General features: G+C 33.1%; 2 protein-coding genes across 2 annotated transcripts in view; one reads left to right on the forward strand and one right to left on the reverse strand.

The window, feature by feature from the left end:
• The window catches only part of LOC118205448 (vacuolar protein sorting-associated protein 26C), a 29,117-nt gene extending 25,123 nt beyond the window's left edge, over positions 1 to 3,994 (forward strand). Inside the window, exons 9-10 of the mRNA XM_085819445.1 lie at positions 901 to 1,017; positions 3,547 to 3,994. Coding sequence (XP_085675571.1) covers positions 901 to 983 — 83 coding nt within the window. The 3' untranslated portion in view covers positions 984 to 1,017; positions 3,547 to 3,994. The remainder of the gene's footprint in view (positions 1 to 900; positions 1,018 to 3,546) is intronic.
• The window catches only part of LOC118185139 (pyrokinin-1 receptor-like), a 216,208-nt gene continuing 194,476 nt past the window's right edge, over positions 3,149 to 24,880 (reverse strand). Inside the window, exon 2 of the mRNA XM_035354937.2 lies at positions 3,149 to 3,900. Within this exon, the coding sequence (XP_035210828.1) occupies positions 3,524 to 3,900 (377 nt within the window). The 3' untranslated portion in view covers positions 3,149 to 3,523. The remainder of the gene's footprint in view (positions 3,901 to 24,880) is intronic.

A 24,880-nucleotide genomic window follows, 5' to 3' on the forward strand; every position in this document is an offset into this window, starting at 1 on the left:
TTTTGTTTGAAAAATTGTTAATCTGTTATTTTGTTAAAAATCTACTGGGCAGATCTTCTCTATTTCTGATTGTCTGCTAGTTAGTTATTGTGTCAATTGAATCTTATTTGGATGTATATGAAAATATTTTTGTCATTCATTGCACTGAGGATGTTGACATCTCCAACTGTTGCGAACAGTTGCGTCATCATTTTTGATGATAATTATCATAATCAAAGATTTAAACTTACTGTTGAGTATCTTGATAGTTATTTACAAGCAGAAAATTTATATTGCTTTTTATAATTTGAAATAATTGATTATGAAATGTTGCATCAAATATTATATTCACTTAACTACAAAGAATTGTTATTCAAGTTAAGCTTGTTTTTGATCATTTTTGGAAGATCATTTTTGGATAATTTATGTTGCATTATACTGAATTCTAAATTATAATGTATAGCTGTTAAATTACTATTTTTAGAATAATGATATGTTGTGTATAATGTGCAATGTTAATCATATCCAACAATAAAATTGGTTTAGTTAAGAAAGTAAATAGTGTTTTTGCTTGATGCACTGTATAGTACAAAAGGACCTGAAGACTACTGAGTATCTTGATAATCATTTTTCTTTTTTCTTTTTTTTTTCTTTTTTTTTAACTGATGAGCATCATCTCCTCATATTTAAATTTGGATATGTCCTTGTTGTTATATTTCTAGTTAGTTTATATTTTCTTGTCATTTAAAATTAAGGTACATTGCCAAATGCATTACACATTATGTTCACCAACTTATTGCATACACAATCCTTGTAAATCTTAAGAAAAGGATCCTAACATGTTATGTTATTTTCAATTGCAACTCTTATAGTTTTTGAGGAATTCATGTGAGTAATGCTGAATTTTTCTTTTTCTTACAGAATTTGAAGTAAATGTTGTTGTAGTTTTTGAAGATGAACACATAATTACAGAAAATTTTCCCATTGTTATAATAAGAGTATAAATATAGTATTAATTTTGCTACAAATTGTTTAAAGGTAAATATTTTTATCTAATGTTACGAATAGGAAATTTATTTTAACATTTTCCTGCTTTAATTTTTTACAACTTTTATTAATATATTATATTTAATATTTATTAAATATAATATTACATGTATGCTTAAATATATGTACTAAGAGAATTTAAAACTTTTCACTTATTTAACTAATCATTAAAATAGTCATTTTTTAGACATAAAATAATTTACATAAATGTAATCATATTTGGGGAAGTTGTTTCTCTTAATTATTAGGCATAATGATGTTTTCTGTGTTCGGCAGATTCAACAGATTTTTTTGTATCATAAATGTAAAATAAAAAAAAAATGATGTAATATATATCCTTCCATGTATTAGCCTATTAAATGTAAATCATGTTTTCTCATATATTATTATTTTGGCTAAATATTTAAAAAAAAAAAAAAAAAAAAACTCAGTAAAATTAATTCTGCACTATGCATTGAGCTATCAGTCATTAAGTTTTTTACAACCTTGTGATATTTCAAAAGTAGATTGGCAGTCTATATTAATCTATGGATATACAATATAATCAAAATTTTAAGTTTTCATAATATGAGCTAACTTTATTTAAGTACAGGAGAAACACTGAGAAGTTAAATTAATTAGCTATTTTACTGCTAATAGAAGTGAAAAATAGAGTAAATCTAAGTTCTTTTAGCATATAAGCAGTTTGCAGGTGAATTAATAGATTTAATTTCTCAAAATTAAATGCACAATGCAAATTATTTAATGGAAGAATTAAAAAAAAAAATATCTTGCCATCTTTTTTTTTTTTTTTTTTTTTTTTCCCTTTTTCATAACACTGGTTGCACAAATATGATGTAGCACTCAACTGACATAGAAAGTTACCCACTCATTATTACATCTTAAAAACTCATTACAACTTAAAGAAGAAGAGAGAGGAGCTTTACCACTGTCTAAAATTACATACTTTTTGTATTGTTTATCCTTTTAGTTCCCACTTTTTAATGAATGTTTTGAGAAAATATGAATTACAATGTACAGATTAAAACTCATATAATTGACTATTTTTAAGTGTTGAATAATTAATTATTAATTATAACTAAAATGATTAAATCAGATGTTATTTGGCATATTTTAATAATTTGTAACTTTAAAATTTTCATTTTACAGGTTCATTTTATCATCTTCAATGTTATATTCAATGTATTAATATACTTAATAATCTTTTTACTTGATTAAAGAGTGTGTACTCTAAAGCTTATGAAAGATTTTCTTCTATCATGAAAATCCATTATATAACAAATTCTTTCTAGCACGAACTAAATCCCGGAAATAAGTGTATGATAAGCCATAAGATTTCAAATAGATATGTTTTGATAATTGGAAATGTATGAATTATATTGTCACTGTTATTGAATTCTGTATAAAATTTTAACTATAATTTGTTGTATCATCTGAAAGAAAAATTTGTAACTGAAAACAAAATAGATGTTTATTGCACTGTATTCGATTTCATGTTTAACTTTTATCATTTAAAATATTTTCATTTCATAAATTTTCCTCTATAGAAATGGTGTAACTTATATTTCTTAAACTTTTTCTTTTTTATATAGTACTGTATGAATATCCAGTTATTGAAATGCATTTCCTGTACATAGAGTATATTTCCAAGTATATTTTTAAAAATGCTTTCAGGGAGTACATTATGAATGTGAGTAAAACGATAAAAATAATTCTCATTGGAGAAATTCTAAGAATGAAATCCTAATGTGATATGAAAACAAAAACCAATAAAATTACTTTCTTTTTTTTGTTGATGTTGTCAAAAAAATTAGCTGATTTTTTAATATTAATAACTAAGACACAGTATGTATAATAATTCAATAAAGCAGTGTAATAATAAACTTTTAAAATTTAATAAACTTAAAAATTTTAGACTTATATTTTAAATTTTAATAAAATTCAAAAAACCTTTTAATTTTTAGAATTTCTTTCATAATATAAGACAGGTTATATAAAATATGTTTAATTTTTTAAAAATATGTGTATGAATTTACAAGTGCTTTTATTTTATTCTAAAATGCTGTGCTTTATTAAGCATCAGAACAAAGCTTAAACAGAACAAAGGCAAAACACATCTATAAACATTTAAAAAAATTTATTTATGGAAAATAATTTTTCAAAATAGTTGGTTCATATGAACTTCCACTGAAAAAGTCCACAATATAACATGATAACAAATGATCATCCCTACATTCATACCATGAGTAAGTATAAAGAACCATTGCTAGCTATTTGAAATGGCCATATGAAGTTCATGATTTTATAATGTTATGGTACAGTTAGGTGATGAGATTGACATATATACTATATTCTTCAATATGGCTGGAATCAGCCCCCATCTGTTCCATATTCCATCTTCTTACTCAGCTATATATAATAATATCATTGATTTCCATTCTTGAGAATAATGTCATTAGGTATGACTTTAGTAGTAGCTTTGGTTTTGAAACTAGAATCATGTGATGTTTTTATTTTCAGGTTTTCTCTTTTTGAATGATGAATTACTATTGTAAAATGAACTCTGGGTTGAACGAGTTGCACTGTAGCGACTTGGCCGATAAGAACTATATCTGGATGAAGACCTGTCATAATAAACATTCTTCCTACAACAGTGAGCTAGAGTGTCTTTGAAAGCCTGTCGAAATTTATTTGACATAATGCTGTACAGTATTGGATTAATGGTGGCACTAACGTAATATGTCACTCCAGATATATAAGTCAGTATTGTATAGATCATAACTGCAGTGGGTGTTTGTTGGTGAACATAAATGGCCATTAATCTTTGAGCATGAAATGGAGCCCAGCAGATGAAGAAGGCTACTACAACTGCAACTGTAACAAGAAGAAAACAACAAATAAATTCCAATAAAAATTATATTTGTATAAAAAAATTATAAATTGTAAATAAATGTTTCCCCCCCCCCTTTTTTTTTTTTTTTTTTTTTTCACATATTCTTTCATCCCTCCTGTTTACTTTTTTGGTTAGAGTAGATGAATGGGTGTCCCTTGGATTATCGCAAAGTTATTGTTTCATTTATCACAAAGTTGTTGTTTCATTTATGGTCATCTGAGTAGTTGAATGCTATGGAAACCCTATTATGACCTAATTAGTTGCATAATTGCAGTCAGTTTGAATTACGGAAAAAGATGTGAAAAGTGTGCATCGGATTTTCAAATAAGTACGTTGTTATTTTGTGATTTACATGGTAAAATAGCTGAATGTGGTAAGATTAATTTGAAGTTTTGTACGATTTTAGAATGAAAGGGAAAAAAGCATTATTTGACTGGTGTGCAAGTGAAGGTTTACTTAGTAGCCATTATTAAGTGTCCTGTTTGTGGGAAGGAAATGCATATGGTCAGATGATATCAGCACTATGGAGGATATTTTTTACTCTTATTTTTGTGAATTTATGTGACGATGCCAGAATACAGATTCTAGCTTAGATAATTTTAAGAAGTTTTTGGATGCTGTTAAGGAATTTTGTTTGACTGAAAACTCGTAAATTCATAAATAAGGTAAGTGGATATTTCCTTTTCTTATGTTATTTCAGTGCTTGATTTAAAATGTAGTTTATTGAGATTATATATTTTTTGTTGGCTCCTCCTTTGACATCTTAAGTGAATATAGATACATGTGTTCATGGACAAAATCAAGGGAGTGCGCAATGCCTAGTTTGAGCAGTTCTCTGATTTTTTTTAAGTCAAAATACGTTGATGTGTACATAGATACCGAGTTTGTGCAATTCTATGACTTGTTATTTTGAATTTGTGTAGCGGCGATTTTTGGCGGAAAAATCCGCTACAGAAAGCCAAAATAACAAGTCAAAGAATTGCACAAACTCGGTGTCCATGTACCGCCACAAATCGCATATTATCGTCAAGGGGCACCCGTAAATATATTTTTACCCTTTTTTTTTTCAGTTCAAGAATGAAGAATAGAAACATTATAAATATTTATGAATATCCAAACATTAACAATATTTTTAACTTTGAAAACACTATACTTCTGAAACTCCTTTTAATATTTGTAAATAATATGAGTTTATGTTGAGAATGTTAACTCTCATTTAACTGAAGATAATTTATTGTGGGGTTCTTAATTTTTGTTTATTAAACATCGACTTGATACTTTGGTAGAAGTAAATAATTTTGAATTTAAAAATTGAAGTCATTTTAGATTCCTTTCATATGTTAAATATCATTTTATATATTCCTACTTCCTGTTGTGTGTTATCATGATTAAATAGTATGATTATAGAGCTTTTCTAAAGTAGATAAGCAGTTGAAACAAATTTAAATGTACTTTACATTCTAAAATATTTATAATAATATCATAAGAAAGTTGTAAAAAATATTTTCGATCTGGAGAAATAAATAATATGACGGGGACTAATGAAATGCGAATTCTCTATAGCAGTGTGTATTTCTAACTAGTTGCCTGGCCACGACCTAAAATAGTTATAATGAAAAAGAAAAATATATAATGATTTTAATGAGTCCAACTAACATAATTTCAGAAAAAGATTTAATGTTTTTAATGAAATGCATCATGAATTAAGTGCATTTTTTTTTAAGTTCATCAAACAACAGAAAATAATATTATTGAAAATTGTGTGTATTGCTTTTAAATCACTTAATTTGTTAACAAGAAATTACAGATTAAATTCTGAAGATAAGTGTTTCAAGCTTTGTTGAATGGCAGCACACTGGCACATGAAACATTAAATTTGAAAAACAAATATATTACGTTTTTTTTTTCGAGCAGCAGCACTTTTCTTTTAAATCACTGAGTTTTCTGATTAGATCTGAAATATGCTTTGTCAAATGGCAACACATTGCTTTTAAATCGCCCTATCTGTATTTAAAATTTCATTAAGCTTGCATAAAACATGAAAGAAATAAATTCCAAATTAGGGCTTCAAGGTGCACATTTTTGCATGGAGGACTGTGTTTATTCAAAATATGGTGACTCTAGGTTCTGTCATTTTTCTAGAATGCAAAGAACATACATACATGCACAGAGATTCTTCATTATTTGATAATAGAGATAAATACCTTATTTAATGCGGTATTTAATACAATTATGATCTTATTAATGTGCTCAGTTATATTTTATTTAACGTGGTATTTAATGCAGTGCAGATCTGATATAATATTATTCACAAATTGTAGAAGTCCTTATTTAATGTGACAGTTAACCAACAGAAGGAATTGTATAGTGTCAAATGGGGATAAAGAATAAAAATGTAAATTTGGAAACGTGAAAAGTCAGGTTGCGTGCAAGTCAAGTTGAATTGTGAAGAAAGGGGATGGGAAGAATTGAAACTTTTCGGACAAAAAAGGGAAGAACAGTTTTTGAAATATTGTTGTGTCATTCAAATGGATAATAATAAAAACATATGGATCATACAACATGTTCAACCAAAACTATACATTTTCTATATTTTATAACTACTTAATTCAAATTCTTTAGAAGAAAAAGCCGATTTAGAGTAGTACATGTACTGCAAATCCAGAAAACATATTAATTGCATTTTCAGAACATGAAGTTATTGGATTAAATAGGACTCGTATGTAATTACAGTGATAAGGTAACTCAGAATGCAAAATCCCTTATCTAGGAGTCTGCAGATGCTTCCTTAGGATAGTAATTGGACTTCCTCGCCGAATTCATCTTCCTGTAAAATGGTCATTCAAAGAACTACGAACGATGGTACCCCAATGAGGTGGTGCACCATCTTGTTGCGAAAAGACATGTGGCTGAAGCTCTTCTAGTTGTGGAAATACGAAGTTTTCTAACATGTAAGTATACGACTGATGAGACCGTCTTTTCTGTAAAAAAGAAAGGCCCAATGACTCGGTCGTGCATTAGTCCACACCACACATTAACCTTTGGGGAATCCTTTTGTGCCTCACGGTATTCATGCGGGTTTTTAGATCCCCATATGCGCACATTATGGCGATTAACAATGCCAGAAAGATGCCAAAAACAAAAGAGAAAAATGCAATTAATAAGCAGACGATACTTAGAAAAGTACAGATATTTAGACTGAAAAATGAAATTATCTGAAATTAATCGCCCTCGCAGACGATATTTACAAGAGTAAAGATATTCAAACCTGAAAAGGAAAATATATAAGTTATTCCATCAATAAATGCCATAAATTTGTTTATATCTTCATTATTTTATGAGTTATTAAACATCAAAATGGGTCCGGGACTTTATAAAGACCCTGTATATTAAATTTTGTCTCGTCTGTAAGTATAATATTTCGATATGATAAATCTTTGCTTACCATGGATTTTGCAAATGCCATGCATGATTTTATTGTTTTTCTTGTTAACAAAGATTCTTGCTGATCGCCCACTGTAGTCATGTCTGTAATGACTCTTCTGACTTGTGTATATCTCAAGGAACTCTCAGTTGTAAGGTGGCCTGTTCAAGGTCAAGGTAAACGAATAACAACTGATTCTTAAGATCGATATCTAGCAATAACTGCCTGCCGTAACAAAAATTCTACTGTTCCGCAATTAAATTCAAGGTTTAGAGCCACTGGAGCTGTTGTATCACGGCAGACTGCATACAGAAAGCTTAATGAAAAAGGCCTTTAAGCTAAGAAGCCAATGCCATATGTTTCACTGCCTTCACAACAAAAGAGGGAACGTTTTAACGGGTGCAAAAAAGTCAGGACTAGAATGAACACTAGTGGTCCTACGTTGCCTTTACCGGTGAGTCGAGGTTTAGCTTAACATCTGAATGTAAACATGTTTACATCTGGAAAGGGTCAGGAACTTGAAATCTTCCTTCAGACATTATGAAATGTGAACATTTCGTTAACGGGGAAGAATAAATCGGTAGACGTATGTCCTAACACATTTTCAGCAGCCGATCTGTCACCGGCCAAAGATATCGGGATGAAGTCTCAGAACCTTTAGAAGTAAGACTTTTGAAAGGTGCATATGGATTTGATTTTTTATTTATGGATGATAATCTTCTTCCACATGGAGCAGATCTCGTTCATGAATTCCTTGAAAGTAAAGACAACAAGCAAATAACGTGGTTAACAAAGTCTTGTGATCTTAATCCTATTACCTTTAAAAAAACAGTTGCATGGAGACAGCATCTTCCTTCTAGATATGTAAAACGTCCTGAAGACGGCGTTCCTGGAGAAGTGGGAACTTAAGTCCCCAAACTATAGTAAACTACATTATTACTGCTACAAAAGTAAGCTACAACGGCAGAACACAGAATAAAACAAAAACAATTTAATGGATATGCGTGAAATTGATCCAAAATGTTGGTGTGGCATTACTAGACCACATAGGAAACAATAAAGCAAAGCTACCAAAAACATATGTATTGCGACCGTAACATCGCGAAACAGCAAATAGATCGGAAGAATATGCAAAGGAAACATCACAATAACAACGGGTATGATACCCTGTAGTGGAAATGCATGCTTGAGTTGACATGCATGCTGACAATAGTGTTGTTGATAGCTTGCTGTGGCTGTGAGCGCCCATTCGTGTAGTAATGCGGCTACGGCAGATATGAAATGGTTTCACTCTCTAGATATCTCCGCACCTTTTGAGCTCTATGTGGGCGGACATTATGGTCCATAAATATTGCGTCGGAACGCATTGCAGCTACAAAAGGACGCACAAGAGGGTGTAGAATTTCGTCTCGATACAGGACGGCTGTGACGGAGCCACCAGGAATCGTACAAAGGCCGGTGAGGCCGTTCATTGCTATTCCAGGGAATTCAAATAAGCATCCTCCTCTGGAATAGTTTCTTTCGATGATGTTTGGTGCCCGATAGCGTATCGCTGACTTTTGCCGTATCATTGTCCTTCAGGAATCATTCTGGATATTAAATCGAGATTCATCTATTAAAAACTGCGTGGTCCCGCTGCTCTGGCGTCCAACTGCGATGTTGACAGGCCCATTTCAACCGCGCTGTGACTTGGGATGGGGATGACACAGGTCGTCGGGCGTACGATTCATCTTCATGTAGTCGATGCGATACAGTTTGGCGGGATAATGTCCCGCTAAACTGATGTAGAATGATGTAAACTGATGTTCATGTAGTCGACGCGATACAGTTTGGCGGGATAATGTTCCGCTAAACTGATGTCCCGCTAAACTGATGCAGAGAGATGTGACCCAAGCTGTCTTGCTATTATGATGACCGTACAAATCAACATCTTGCTTGATGTACGGCGTCTTCCACATAGCAACAGGAAGCGATCGTCTGCCGTTGTGGTAATCCTCCGGCGTCCAAAGCCATGTCTTTTTTTTTTTTTTTTTTTGGTAACAATTACACAGCTTATTGATGACCCTACGATACACATTCAGCTCTCTCGCAACAGCGGATTGTCTTGCACCAACTTGCAGCATCCCGACAGCGCTCCCGCGCATTTCATCCTGCAAATGGTGTCTTCGGGTCATGTTTTCCGCTTTGGCTGTCTCGGATTACACGGAACTATTCCTTGCTTGCAAACTGACGCATAGGTCCAGCATGCCCCTTTTTAAGGCTTTTTGGTGTGACTGCGGAATCATGTTTTATGCTAATTTTAGTTGCCAATTTGCATTTGGTGATGCAACCTACCCAATATGTAAACTATATGTTTTAATTCCCCTTTTTACATTCGTACCTTTTCGTTTAGCGTTTGTTGCCTATTTTTTTAGCACGAGTGTATTGCAAGCATGAAAACACTTTGTGATACATGTGTACAAGTCAGGAGAGATCGCATTCCATATAAAATTCATACGCCTAAATTTGTTTCCGAGTCATTATTTTTTTGAAGTCTTCTTGTAACATATTATTAAGATTTTTATTATTTCGTATTACAGTTTTATGTCATATATAGTATTCTTAATTTTGTTCCCTTCGTATTAATATGTTATGTATCATTCCACACAAATTCATAAAGTTATAGTTCAGTCTGTGAGAGATCCGTGTCTTTCATGCATACAAGATAATTTTGAATATGATTGTATATATATATATATATATACACACACACACATACACTTATACATGAGTGTATGTAATATGAGTGTATGTGTATATATACATATATATGTATATACACATACACTACTGTATGTGTATAATATGAGTGTATGTGTATATATATATACACACGCATAAACAGAAAGATAGTTTTTAAAACTTTAATTTCATTTAAGAGAGCTTTCATTTCATTAAAACTTTAATTTTTTAAAACTTTATTTTCATTCACTTATGAGTATAATTTATTGAAAATCCACTGCTTGCTTATCATTTGTTAGTAACTTTCATTACCTACTCACATAAACTGAACTCACTTTTGTTTAATTTAGTTTTTTTTTTAAATTTTTGTATAATTTATAAGGAAACTAAAATTAATTTATATACTCAACTAAGATACTTTTTTTAGTGAAATAATTTTTTCCTTGGTTACAGATCTAAGAAAATTAGTATATTTATTGTTTTAAGAATTAAAAATATTTTTAATTTTCTTTTCTTGGTTAAGATAATAGTTTTTAGGGTACTTTTCCGTTTTGCCGGCGCAGGCGATAAAGTCGCCAATAATGGTACAACTAATGCCAAACGGAATATCCTCGCTGGTAACCTTTTAGGCCTCATTTTCAAAACAAGTCGCAGCCATTTCTTATCAGATTAATTTTTTTTTTTCCAATACTGGCATAAAATTACATAGAATATTTACCAGATACATCAATTTTATGACCTAAGACCATTCTCGGTAATTAAGTCAATTAGGAAGCAATCACACCGCTCACCGAAGACGAAAATATAGTAAAGGCAAAGTCAAGAATTAAAGTCAGCAATTCTAATGCACCAGCGAAGTAAAGCACTGCGGTTTTACATAATTTCTGAGTAAGCTATTCGTACGAATTGAAACAATTCTTGCATTTAAACTTGTATTCTAAGATTTGTAAACAAGATTTAACTTGAAATTAATGTAGATAATTATTGAGAGAATTAGATTTTGGTAATATAGTTTACGTGAGATGAGATCTTTTGGGGTCACGTGATACGAACCGGTGAATCAGGATGTTGAACAATGAAAGCATAGTAAATTCTTAAATTAATGTCTTTTTTACAAATGTATTGTTTTTATTTATTGGCTTTTTACAAAATTTTAAGCTCTATTAAAATATTTATGCCTTCAAAATAAAAAATTCTTAGAACTAACATTTGTTAACATTTTTTATTTGTATACTGTATGTTGTCGCCAATAACGTCTGCTTGGCGAGATTTGCGCCGGCGAAACGGAAAAGTACCGTTTTTAGTTATAACGTGGTTACAAGCTTAGTGGCAGTAGAACAACAAATGTCAGTTAACTGCTCAGAATTTTACTAATATATAGTTCATACAAGAATTTATGTTTCTAAAAAGTTGAACGAGTAGAATGCTTCTATCATTTTAATATTAACGTGCGAAACAGATATAGCCAACTTTTAGATATAAAATAGCTTTCACTTAGAATTATACATAAGAAATAAATTTGCACTTTATTTAAAATGTCGATTCCTGTGGTAACGCCTTTTGGGACTTTATTTAAATATATTTCATTCTAGATTTTAAATGAGTAGCAATTGCATTCGTAAGCTGTAAATGAAATGAAATACAGGGTGTTTATAAAGTCCCGGACCCATTTTGATGTTTAATAACTCATAAAATAATGAAAATATAAACAAATTTATGTCATTTATTGATGGAATAACTTATATACTATTTTCCCTTTCAGGTTTGAATATCTTTACTTTTGTAAATATCGTCTGCGCGTGTGGTTAATTTCGGATAATTTCATTTTCCAGTATAGATATCTGTACTTTCTGTTTATTACTTGTATTTTTCTCTCTTTTGTTTTTGGCAACTATTGCAATGTTATGGACTTTTTCCTTTGTGGATTTGTAAAGGACAACGTTTACAGGAGGAGCGTGTCGAACATTGATGACCTAAAAGCCAGAATTATAACCGCAATAGCCTCTGTGGATGCCGACATATTTGCCGGTACCTGGCGTGAAATTGAATATCGACTTGATATTCTCCGTGCGACGAAGGGGACACACGTGGAAGTTCATTGACAAGGGTCATGAAACTTTTTGAGTCTATCTAACCATTTATGTTATTAATTTTAATCTATCTTTATTAATTTATGAGTTATTATACATCAAAATGGGTCCGGAACTTTATAAACACCCTGTATAATGCTTTAAGTTTGATGAATACAAAAATATTTTCGGCGGTAAAGATGTAACTGGATAAAATGATGTTTATTATTTTAAGAAACTGCTGAAGAGTAGTTTATCTTATCATACGATACAACATGTTGAAGGGATTGTGAAACTATGGAAATAATTTAATTGGTAAAGAATAAATCATATCATCAGCAAACAAATGATAAGAACACTCTAATTACAATAAAAGCCATCCCTCCACACACATATTTCTACTGTTGGGAGAAGGGAGGACACGTTTGTCTGTGAAACTAATGTCAGTTTACGACTGAATTTTGCTTTTGCTTAAGAAAGTTAACGATAATTTATTGTTCAGGATCACATATAGGTTTCCTATTTTTCTATTGCATCAGAATTATTCCAGTTTATAGAAAATGACTTTCGTTATTGTTTGCTGCATGCAGTACTTAAACACATTCGATTCTTTTTACTGTATACTGTTCTTACAGTTTCTAAAAGTGATATATTTATGTGTATTTTACACATTTAAAGTCTGTACACGTACCATTTTTAGTTTTCTTTTGCGATATTTTCACTAGTTTCCTATTCTGCTTTAACGTATTTCCCCCTTGACGGCTATTTCCTTCTTGCACGTGCTTCAGTAATTCTGTCTAGCACAATACGTGATGTGTAGGTTTGCAAAATGTGAAAAATCTCATCGCCGGTATGCAGTGGAAAGGAAAAGTGATATTTTTAAATAAAATTTATTCTTGTATAAGATTTACAAACATTTGCAAACTGTCTTTGGATTTTTTTTTTTTTTTTTTTTCACACGAATGAATGTCATAGTGCCAGCAGAGGTATTGTAGTTCTTAGGTACAAATATTACTTCCGCTTTAAGACGACATTTCTTTGGTTCTGGCAATTCAAGAACTTCTGGACAAATTGCTTTTGTGTTTTCATGACATGCTGTAGATCTCTATTTGCTCTAACGGTAAAAATATATTACGTTTACGGAGGCCGTAAAAATATGTATGAAATTTTTGTAATAAAAAGGCAATCATAAATCGAAAACTGTAAACAAAATCAAAGTATTCCTTGAATTAAAAAGTAAAATAAAATCTTTTAAATTCAATGATTTGATCAAACGCGTCAAAAAATAAAACCATCGTAATATTCTTGATAATATTGGGTAAGTCCATAAATTCGTGCGCATTTTTTGGTAAATTTTTAAATAATATAAAAAAACACAATTTAACATTTTAATCAATTATATATTTTCCTCCATTATCTACAATGCCTCGCCATCATACAGGCAGCTTTTTTTATGCCATTGGTTTTGACGCAAAAAAACTTGAAAGTTCATTGTGTACATCCTGTTTAGAATTTAATTTTTTTCCCCAGTAAAAAATTTTGTAAGGCACGAAATAAGTGAAAATCACTTGGGGCAATATCTGGGGAGTAAGCAGGATGTGGCAAAAGCTCCCAATTAAATTCACTCATTTTTTGCAGCGTTGTTCCAGCCGTATGCGGTCTAGCGTTATCATGATGAAACACCACTTTCTTGATATTCACCCATCGTGGGCGTTTTTTGACCAATTCTGAGTTTAGACGGCAAAGTTGTTCACTATAAACTTCTGAATGAATCGTTTGATTTGGTTCTAACAGTTCAAAACGTCCTGAACGGGGTTCATCATCAATGCTGCTTTTTTCAACTTTAAATTTTTAAAACAATTTCGGGGCAGTGCTTACACTAATAGTGTGTTCACCACGTACACTATTATTTTTTATCGCTGCAAACCTGGCAGATTCACCACACGAAAATAAAAAATGTAGCACAGCACGTTTGTACTGATTATCTATATTTATCTTTTATGGGTACTAAAATGCGTTCAATATTTACGAAAGTTAATGATGAACTGTATGTTAGTCAAACGATGACAAATTTCAACAGGTTCAAAATTGTATTGTTTTAGTAAATGCGTCATTGTGTATTCCACGCATACTCTTAATGCGCACGAACTTATGGACTGACCCGATAGATGGCTAAAAATAAAATAGTGGGGTGGCTAACAAAGGCAAATTTTAAAGAAAATTGTCAAAACGAAATTTTATGAATTGAATGTAATCATTCTTATATTTGTTACTTCTACAATATTACTTCTGTTACACAACACAGTTTTTCTGTTACATAATAGACAGTACTTCTGTTACACAATACAACACAGTTAGTAGATGATTCCATCAGTTGAGCATAAAAGCTGAATGTCTTAAAGGCGGTGCAGCTGCTCATTCTGATGTTAAATAAATAAATAAATACTACTTCTGTTACACCTTAAAATTCTGTAATGCCTATTTTTACTACAAAAGAGACGTTAGTCCCGAATCGGATTTTAGTCTCGAAATGGCATTTTGCGTTGAATCAGTATATAAACGGCGTATCATTTTAAAATTGTTGCCACCAAATATTATTACCCTGTATTACATTTAAAGAAATTAAAGAATGAAGAATCTGCATGAATTATCCTTCAGACTTCTTCATCTGTAAATCATTAAATCTGTATCTTTCAGACTTCTTCCTCTTCCTCCGACTGAAAAGGGTCAAGAAAGGACGGTATCATGGTTCGGTACCTTTCAATAGGCCGAAACGAGGGAGCTGAAGAGCATTCCAATTTCTGCGTTCCAGAGAGCCTTCAGTGATTGGCAGAGTTGCTGGAAACCCGTGTTGATACAGGAGGGGCATATTTTGAAAACTATTAAGTCGATGTATCAAAACTGTGAATAAAGTTTTTTACAAAAAATTCAGTCCTACTACTTTCCGGACAAACCCGGTATATGTATATATTAATTTCCACTTTATCTACAGAATACGGAAAACTTACAGAAAAAGGAAATCACTGCCTCTGAATGCGGTAAAAGTTTTACCGATTTTGCACAGGATTACGTTCAATTTAGTTAAATTCCTGTTTGATTTAGAATTCTGAATTCTTCAATGCTTAAAGTCGTGGGGCTGTTAACATTATTGGATTCAGTGTTTTGATTTGAAAATGTATCTTTGTTAGTAACTGCTATTTCGAAATAATCAAAGCAGGATAACGAGGGTTAAATGAACGAGATGCATGGTGTAAGGTTTTATTTTCTTTAAATTAAAACCTGATTATTTTATATATTTACGTGGAGCAGGTTGTAGGCTTAAATTCAATTACAAAAGTAGGGCCTTAATAATGGTCCGATCATTATTTCTAATATTTTAATGTTAGAAATAATTGATCGGACCATTATTATTTTAATGTTCACCTGTGTAGTATAAGTAGAACAAAGAAGACTGAATTACATGATCATTGTTACATTCTCACATGTACAAGTGTAGATGAGCTAAAGGTAAGGAATCGAACATATGAACTTGTAATGCCATTTTTTGGCAATATCAGCAAATATTTTTCAACACTGCACGGTACCTAAAAAGATCGAACGAATTTAGAAATCTGAAGAATTCAGAAAATTACGTTAAAATTTTATAAAGTTCAATTCGAAGATTATCTTTTGGTGTTTCTAATGATGCAATGATCAAAATTCTACGTTTGATTGTTAAATTAGTGTATGCTCGAGAAAATTAAAAGTTATCTCTATAGAATTTTGTAAAATTCTTGTGGAATATTGTTCTGTCATCGCAAATATGCATATGTGAAAAATTTTAAAGAAATTCAAAATCGGTAACGGTATTAAAAATGAATTTCAAAATTTTGATCCATATAAACTAACGAACCAACAAACAGAGAAACTAAATTAAATAAAAACATGCTAAAAAACCAAAATGTTATTAATTAAACCATTTCCCCCAAAGACAAGAATGAGCAAAAGTTTAACTTCAAAGGTTGTATCAAAATTAAAAAATAAAATTTTTTTAAAGGTAACGCTGTTTTATAAAAAACAAAAGAAAATAGTTTCATCATAATTCTATGTAGTTACCATTTGCATTCAACAGTACCGCAAACCGTGTTTAACATCATGATTTACGAGACAGACCAGACGGATTACAAATGCTGGCTGAAGAATTTCCATATGAATTATTCTCATACTTGTTGGCAATTATTATTATGCATTTTCCTTTTTAATTAATAATTACTATTATACATTTTCGTGTCTCTGAATAAAAGCTGATCAATAAACTACAATCTTGAGATACATAACTTTCATTCTAGCCTACTGAATTAAAATTTGCAGAAAAGCAATCATGTCAATTTTTTATATTTCCCAAGGCATAGAATGCCTATTTTCATAGTCCATAAATACTGTAGTTTGTAAAGCGATGAAGTTCACTTTCGTACCACTTCTGTGTTTGCTGCTATTTCTCTCCAACAACCAGGGTCTCATTACTGTTCAAGCACACAAGCCCCGGCCAATGATTCTATATTAGGAGCTCCCATATCATCCCCACTAACTTTTCGAACGCGGACTGCAGTCTTGGGTGATACCCGGGACCTCGGCGGTCTGAGGGTCGTATGAGACTTGCCGAAGGAGCTTGCTCTATTTAGTCGTATTAGACGTCAAACTCCGTTGGTCCTAAGGATCCTAAGGCTAGGTTCAGATGGCGTCGTAAATGTCACAGAGGCATAATCACAAGGAATAAAATGCGGGAGTTCCGTTCACACCTGCGACACAGGCTCTAAGCGTCACCCAATTAGAGAAGCTAAATTTGCGCATGCATCGGGACAGCTTTTCCGCTCTGTTTTCCCATTCAGGTTTCGCGCGTTCACTCTGAATGGTCGACGCTTATCCCAATTCGGCATAAAGTTGAAAACTTCAAACTTTATGCCAAGAACCATAAACAAGATTTGTCTTGAACTTTATGCCAAGAACCATAAACAAGAACCACTTATGTCCTTTATACCGTCGTCTGAACGCAGCTTAAGGCTCCGTTCAGACGGTGGTATAAATGCCATAAGTAGTTTAAGCCGAGCTTCATTGTTAGGTAATAACACAACGTTGTTAAGTCACAAAAACTGGTTTACGGTTCTGGCATAAAGTTCGAAGTTTTCAGCTTTATGCCTACTTAGTATAAGAGCCGATGAATCAGAGCGAACGCGCGAAACCTATTGAGCAGGAAAACAGAGCGGGAAAGCTGTAGACATGCATGCATGCGCAAATTTAGTTTCTCTAATTGGCTAAGGCTTAGACCGTTTCGTAGGTGTGAACGGTATTCCCGTATTTTATGCCTTATGACTATGTCTATGTGATATTTATACCACAGTCTGAATAGAGCCTTAGGAACCTAATGATCGACCCTAGCCAAGAACTGTTATTCGAGATACTAAAGAGGACGATTATGGGAGCCGCTAACTTATAGTAATAATAAAATATGTACCGTATATACCCGCGTATAAGTCGAGATATTTTGGACAAAAAAAAAAAAAAAAAAAAAAAGACTTCAAAGTTGGGGGGGGGGTCGACTTATACGCGGGGCCATAAAAAATTAAAAGAATCGGAAGTTCAAAAATTTCTTTATATAATGCAGTTGTTTTCTTCCCGCACTCAAATTGGACGACTTATCAAATAAGTCACTTACTTGAAGTAATTTTTTGACTTAAATTATGTGAGGAATTAATCACAGAGTTTCATACTTTAACTAGAGTAAGTTTCGATTAAACCAAAGAATTTTCGGCCCCCGAACAACCGATCAATATCGAGCAATAAAAAAGTTTCGCCAACACGCCAAGAAAAGAGAAATGCAGATAGTTTTTACGTACGTATAAGTCTTTATAATAGTTATTGCTCATTCAGGAAATACTTTTGTTAACAGGCGTACACGTCAAAATTTAAAAAAATAGCCCACGCAATAACTGAACAGTTTTGAATATTAAACTTTTAAAAAGGGAAAATGCAGATAGATTTTACGTACGCGAATACGCAGATAGATTTTACGTACGCGTACGTACCCGGGAGCAGCTTTCAAAAAACCTTCTCTTCTAGTATACGATTCTTTTCATGGACACTTTTCTGAAGAAGTGACAAAACACCTAAAAACGACTGTGGCCGTAATTCCGGGAGAATTGACATCCGTAATTCATGTAGTACTTAAAAAATTTTTTTTCGAAGTTTCTCGATCGATTTCGGAAGGGGGGGGTCGACTTATACGCGGGTTTCTTATTTTCTACGAATTTTTTATGTCGAAGTGGGGAGTCGACTTATACGCGGGTATATACGGTACTGTTAAATATTTGCATAGTCGCCTGTAGTAACGGCAACCGCCGGCAATAAAAGGAGGTGCTTTCCTTAGTGGCACCGCAGTTCCTTTTAGTTCGAGTCAGAATAGACCTGCCCGGGGAGAAGCCAGGGGATGAGAGATTCCGGTTCCCGCCCTGTTCCCGTCTTGTTGCGGATTCAGTCCTGTTCCGGTTCCCGTCTTGTTCCAGTCTTGTTCCGGTCCTGATCCAGTCCTATTCCAATTCCAGCCTGGCCGTTTAAGTCCAAAACACGTAGGAGCGGATGTCTGAATTCAGCGAATGGAGATATACGCCGAAAGGGCTAGATGGATTCTGTCTTTTAGGGGAAAGTATTCTTCACCGTGCCGGCATAGCTGTTACTTTAAAGCACTTTGAAGTTTTTCCGCCCAAGATGTTAAGTTTTCGTTTATGATGTTAAGTTTTCATCAGTGTTGAAGTTCCAGTTAAATAAACCTTTAAGTTTTAGACAAGGTTTTTGTGTTCTTCAGAAAATTTTAGATTCGAAGTCAGATATAGCACATAGGATTATTATCGGAAAAATCAACAGTACATATTATATAAAACAAAGAATGAAATGCTGCTTCCATGGTAACCCTGCACCGCACATGCCAGCCAACTCTTTTCCTTTCCACTGATTTCCGTTAAGCGGCGCCTTGCGGGGAAAGTCCTCACTTCTTTAGATCTTTCTCTTGTTTCTCTTTCATGCTTCAGATCTTTCTCTTATTTAAACGGTTGCCCACCTGATTGACTCCTTTCAACAACGCTCTTAATGGCTAGCTTCCTTTCTCATTCTTTAAGCGACCGCTTCTCTTATTCGTTCAATTTCATTTCGAAGATGTGGACGTAATTGTAATTTTATTACAAAGGTACTCCGTAATTAAAACGCCTTTGTTATTTCTCCTATTCATCCTATGATAGCTCTTCAGAATAGTTTTTTTTTTATTGTGTAAGTGAACTTTGTAAATGGGTACTGGGAGACTAAAAGAAAGAACGCTGTATTTCGGGCATCAGATTTTCCTAATCGTGGCTACATTTATAGTTCAGATAACTGTTTGGCCGATGATATTTAGCATTCGGACTGCTTTGCATTTCGTACTACCTTTTGCTAAAAATTAACCATATTATTTTAATTAAATGGGAAATATAAGATGTTCTTTCTATTTGAAAAGTTAGCGACAATAGTGCAGTTTTGATTGTTCTGATTCTAATGCAAAAAGTTTGAAATATTACAAAACTTATTAATATGTTAAATTTATAAAAATACCACAATACTCTGAAAAAATCAAACAAATTCAAATAAACTTTACATGCTGTAATGGTGTTTAAAGCTTCCGATCAATGCCACTTTTATTGAAAAGGATGAGATTTGCGATAATGAACGTCAGTTCAAAAGTTTTATTGTTTTTTTCTATTGGTACACCGACTTAATTTCTCATGAGTTGAGAACTCTGCACAAATTCTCGTGATACTCTCAAAAGCATTCAGTAAGTATATTTTGTTTCTATTGTTTTAACAAAGGATGCAAGAAAGAATATGCTTTCGATCAAGGTATTACTGACTAGTATTATTTAGACAGGTGAATGCAGATTTGACAAAAGCTCATTTAACGGTCGATTTGTATGGTTACGAATAAATTCGTATAGATAAAAAAGTTGGTTAGAAAGTCTTTCACGAAGGCAAAAGAAGATGGATAAATTTTCTGATGCGATAGGCACAGGAAAAATGATGAATTCTTGAAATTTGACTTAAAAATGCTAGGCTGACAGACCTGCGTGATGGGAATTCTGAGAATTCTATTTTCAAGAGAGTCTATCAATCATCTTTCGTGTTTTATGTAAAAATCGATATGCAGATATTTCACGGGTTATGAATCTTCGCTTTAACAATGTACAACAATGCTGTATCAATCTCTTTCTCATTTTTCGGAAAAAATTCGTAAAAACGAATTTTTTTTCCCGTCTTTCATGAAAATATTTCCATGAAATATTTGTGTGGGGACTTTAAAAATAAAAATCTCCTTCTTTTTCCGAAAAATAAATGAATGAATAAATAAAAATAAAAAAGCAGAAAAGTAACATTAAGCGTTTGTTTTATGAAATCCCCCCACCCCCCAAATATGACTTTAATTTTTAAACAACCAAGATTTTAGACAAATTTGTAGAACAGCATGACTGTCTTCCAAAGAACTATATGCTTAAAGAATGTGTCAATCTAAACATACAGACATATAACTCTGTATTTAACCTTTCTTCAACGGTCCTTTTGCCCAACAGCCTGTGTGTTACTTCAGGAATAGTGGCAAATCTTCATCTTAACTCAAATCAGACTCAAATAAAGCACCGAATAAAACTTACAAGCTTTTATTCGACACGATTGATGGTTACACCATCGTTGTCAATAAAAGTTGTGGGATTAGTTCAGTTTAAAAGGGTTGAGTATTTAGAGACCCAAAACATGTAACAATCGATGAACTGCCTTCCGGTGCCGATGTTTCAAAATTCGAAGTTATAAACCTTGTAGAGACATTAGGTATATTTGAAAAAGCCGGAGAGATGAAAAATTAGCAAACGCCTTCGCCGGGAATCGAACCACGGACCTCTGGAATACCGGCCCAGCGTGCAGAACCATTACACCACGACGGCACGCCAAGAAGATGGGAGAAATATCTTATATACTCCTCCTTTTCAAAGGCGATTGGGGTTTTAGGAAACTCCAGTCGCCAAAAACTGGGTATGGAGAATCTTCATCCAACACACTTTTAATTCGGGCGCCACTATACAGACATTAGGTATTCTTTTGGAAAAGCCGGAGAGATTGAAAATTAGCAAACGCCTTCGCCGGGAATCGAACCACGGGCCTCTGGAATACTAAAAATTAGCAAACGCCTTCGCCGGGAATCGAACCACGGGCCTCTGGAATACCGGCCCAGCGTGCAGAACCACTACACCACGACAAGAAGGTGAGAGAAATATCTTATATACTCCTCCTTTTCAAAGGCGACTGGGGTTTTTAGGAAACTCCAGTCGCCAAAAACTGGGTATGGAGAATCTTAATCCAACACACTTTTAGTTCGGGCGCCACTATAGAGACATTAGGTATTCTTTTGGAAAAGCCGGAGAGATGAAAAATTAGCAAACGCCTTCGCCGGGAATCGAACCACGGATCTCTGGAATACCGGCCCAGCGTGCAGAACCACTACACCACGAAGGCACGCCAAGAAGGTGGGAGAAATACCTTATAACCTTTTAATAAGATTCCTGGCTTTATCTTTATCAAACAAATTAATAGATGAAATTTTACTTAGCACCTAAGATTGACCAATACCATCTTCCTTTCAAAAGTACTATATACTTAGCTGGGTCGGGATGTTCATCACCGAAAACAAAGCAGCCCTTCACGCAATTAAAATAGTTGCAGTTGACATTCACAAGTACTTAAACTTCTTGCGTGTGCTACTGTTTATATAACTATAGATTCCCAGAGTGGTCTATATGAAATCCCAGAGACGTACTCTGACCTGCAAGGCGTCCATGGCAACGAAAGAAAAACCTGTGGGTGCATGCCTATGGAAATAGGTGTCCACAAGACGATGTTCTATTTAAGCAGGTTACCACCAACATTTAGGAGTTCTGTAAATGCCATAACGTACTAATACAGATTTTATTTATGAACTTATACTTAGCATAATACTTTGCAAGGTTTTTATTTTATTTTGCTAATAGTTATTTTTATTTTCTCGACAGCCTTCTTATACGTTTTCAATTTCCGACCTACTTTTTCCTGACAGAATGAATTTTCAGCTTTACGCTTTAAAGCTGAGGTCTGGGTTACTTCAGTAGGGAGCGTCTACGGCGTTTCGACCACGTAATTGTTATTAGTTAAAGCTTGCTTTTCTACGTCCGTATTGATTGTTTGCTTGTTAATATACGCCGGTGATTCTTATGTAAAGGACAACTACGCGGTATAAACTCTATGCAGCTTCGTCTGCTTAAATTCATTTAGTTTTCTATTTTGAGTTCAAGTCCAAGTGAAGGCTTCTTGTACGTCCAAGAAGGTCCATCTAAATTGAGTTAGAATAACAGGATATTTTAACCCTTCTCCGGAACTGTTACTTACGCACAAGAATTGAGTAAATAGTCGCTGCCTAGTTCTTCAGCATTGTAGCATCCAAAGAACTTTATATCTTAACTAGGATATTACAACTTACATATATTATAGGCATATACACTAACTAATTATATATTAATGAAATATAATTTCCTAAATTTGCGGAAAAAGGTACCTATTGGCTTTAAGGTCACAGTACGTGTAAAAAACTTTTACATTTGATACCAGCAGCATCGTATTGTGTGCGTATGCGCAGTACTGACACTTGTCCAAAGATCTATCAAAGCTTTGCTTCTACCACTTGTACTTACAGTTATAAATACGAGTGCCAGAGACAAACACTGCATTTGTTTTCTGAATTTTAAAAGAAAAAAGAAAATATTTTCGGAAATATAAATAGGTAGTTAAATATGCAAATTAAAATGAATCAAAGTCGTCATCTTTGAATTTTTAGAAAAGTAAGTAATTTTTTTAAAAAATAAAATATCCTTTCTGTAGTTCCTTCGCTTGCATAGAGATGCTGATCACGTTTACAATCCCGCTTAATTTTTCAAATTTAAAGCGGACGCGTTTAAAAATAGGAACAAAAGTAGTTCTGTAAATTCTTTACGTTTTGTTTCGAACGAAGCATCTCTCTTTAAAAAACCAGTGCAATATTTTGCATTATAACGAGCATATTCCAAATTTCAGATCGAGCAAGCAGTTATGTTTTGCTTTTAAACAGATTAAAACATTTTGTGGTGACATAAGATGAAAATTTTAATTTTTTACGTTTAATTTTTGTTTAATTTTTAATTTATACTTTTGTATAAATTTTGAGAGTAATTTTATTTAGAGAGTACTACAATCTGATAAAAATAATGCCCCAACTTAAAAAAAAAATACTGTATACCTAATTCACTATTAAAATAAGGTTTTGCACTGTGAATCTATTGTAAATTGTTGCGGCTTATCATACTTCATCGTCTTACAAAACTCAAATATTTGCTTTTGTTTTCCCTCCAAAAATAAACTTTTGCGTCTGAAATTGGCCTTAGAAATGTTTCTTTCTGCCTTTCACCAGCTGTTAAGACCTATTTAGGAAATCTCCTACTTAGCACTTTCAAGGATGTTGAACATTCTCTCCATACTCAAGAGAAAAAACTCTTCATCGTCCCTAGTTCTCTTATCTGAAAATTCCCTAAAGGCGCGTTTTCAAATCAACAGTAGTTTCTTTCCATTGCTAGCTGAAAGCGTCCGAAAAAGCGCATTCCTATTTCTCGTCTTTTCAGTAAGTGCACTTCTTTTGCGTAATTCTGATACAACCCCGCTGTATAGTTAGCGTGAGCAATTAGATCATCAATCACAACTTTTCATTTGCGCTGCATTCTGAGGGGAGGATTGGAAAACACGAAGGGACGAGTGTCTTTCAGGGGTAATGATCTAGGCCATATTTAACCCTGACTAATGTGTGCCGTTGATGACACCTGAAGATGCTTTTCAAATTGAAGAGTCTGCGGGAAAATGGTGAAGTAATTAAATAGCTTAATTTTTGTCACAGATGCTACTAAACTGACCGAATTAGAAATAAATGTGGGAAAAATAGCGTTTTATTCCATCATTGAGAACAAAAACCTGCCCATGTGCCTTTTATGCAACAAATTTTTAATGGCTCTATGTGTTAAGTTTATGATTATGTATCCTTAGATTGCCAATAGATGGCGGTAGTGTTTGTAAAAAGAAACCGTGATGTCATAATTATGTATATGTATCAGTTCATCTTTGGTGTTCGTCAATAAACGTTGTGTGAAATAACGCTCTCTGTTTATTACTTTACATTCGATCCAGTCTGATTATTAGAGACTTACATATATTTTGTTTACTATAAAGCCATCCAAGCTGGAGGATCATCTGAGAAGGTGTCACCCCGATAAAACAAGTAAAGATTTGAAATACTTTCGAACACTGAAAGAAAAACTTCAGAAGAGACTTGAGGCAAATGTTCGCTTTGGCGTCTCAAAGAGGCAATAAATGTTTGTAGGCGTCTTACAGTACCTCACTACTTATACCAAAATCAGGAAAGCTGCATACTATCAGAGAACAGCTAATTTTGCTAGCCATTGAATGTGTTATAAAAAATGCTCTATACAAACTGTATATGATATGCTCAAAAGAATTCTTTTGAGCAATAACACAGTTCAACGATGTGTTGATCAAACGAGTGATAATGTTGAAAACTTCTAGTGCAGTTAATCCGAAAAAGAGCCATTTCTCCATATAATTAAACGAGTCAACTTTGCTTAATAATGAA

Source organism: Stegodyphus dumicola, chromosome 6, assembly GCF_044657685.1.
Source record: "Stegodyphus dumicola isolate Sdum_Otavi_A_Nest chromosome 6, ASM4465768v1".
Taxonomy (NCBI): Eukaryota; Metazoa; Arthropoda; class Arachnida; order Araneae; family Eresidae; genus Stegodyphus; species Stegodyphus dumicola.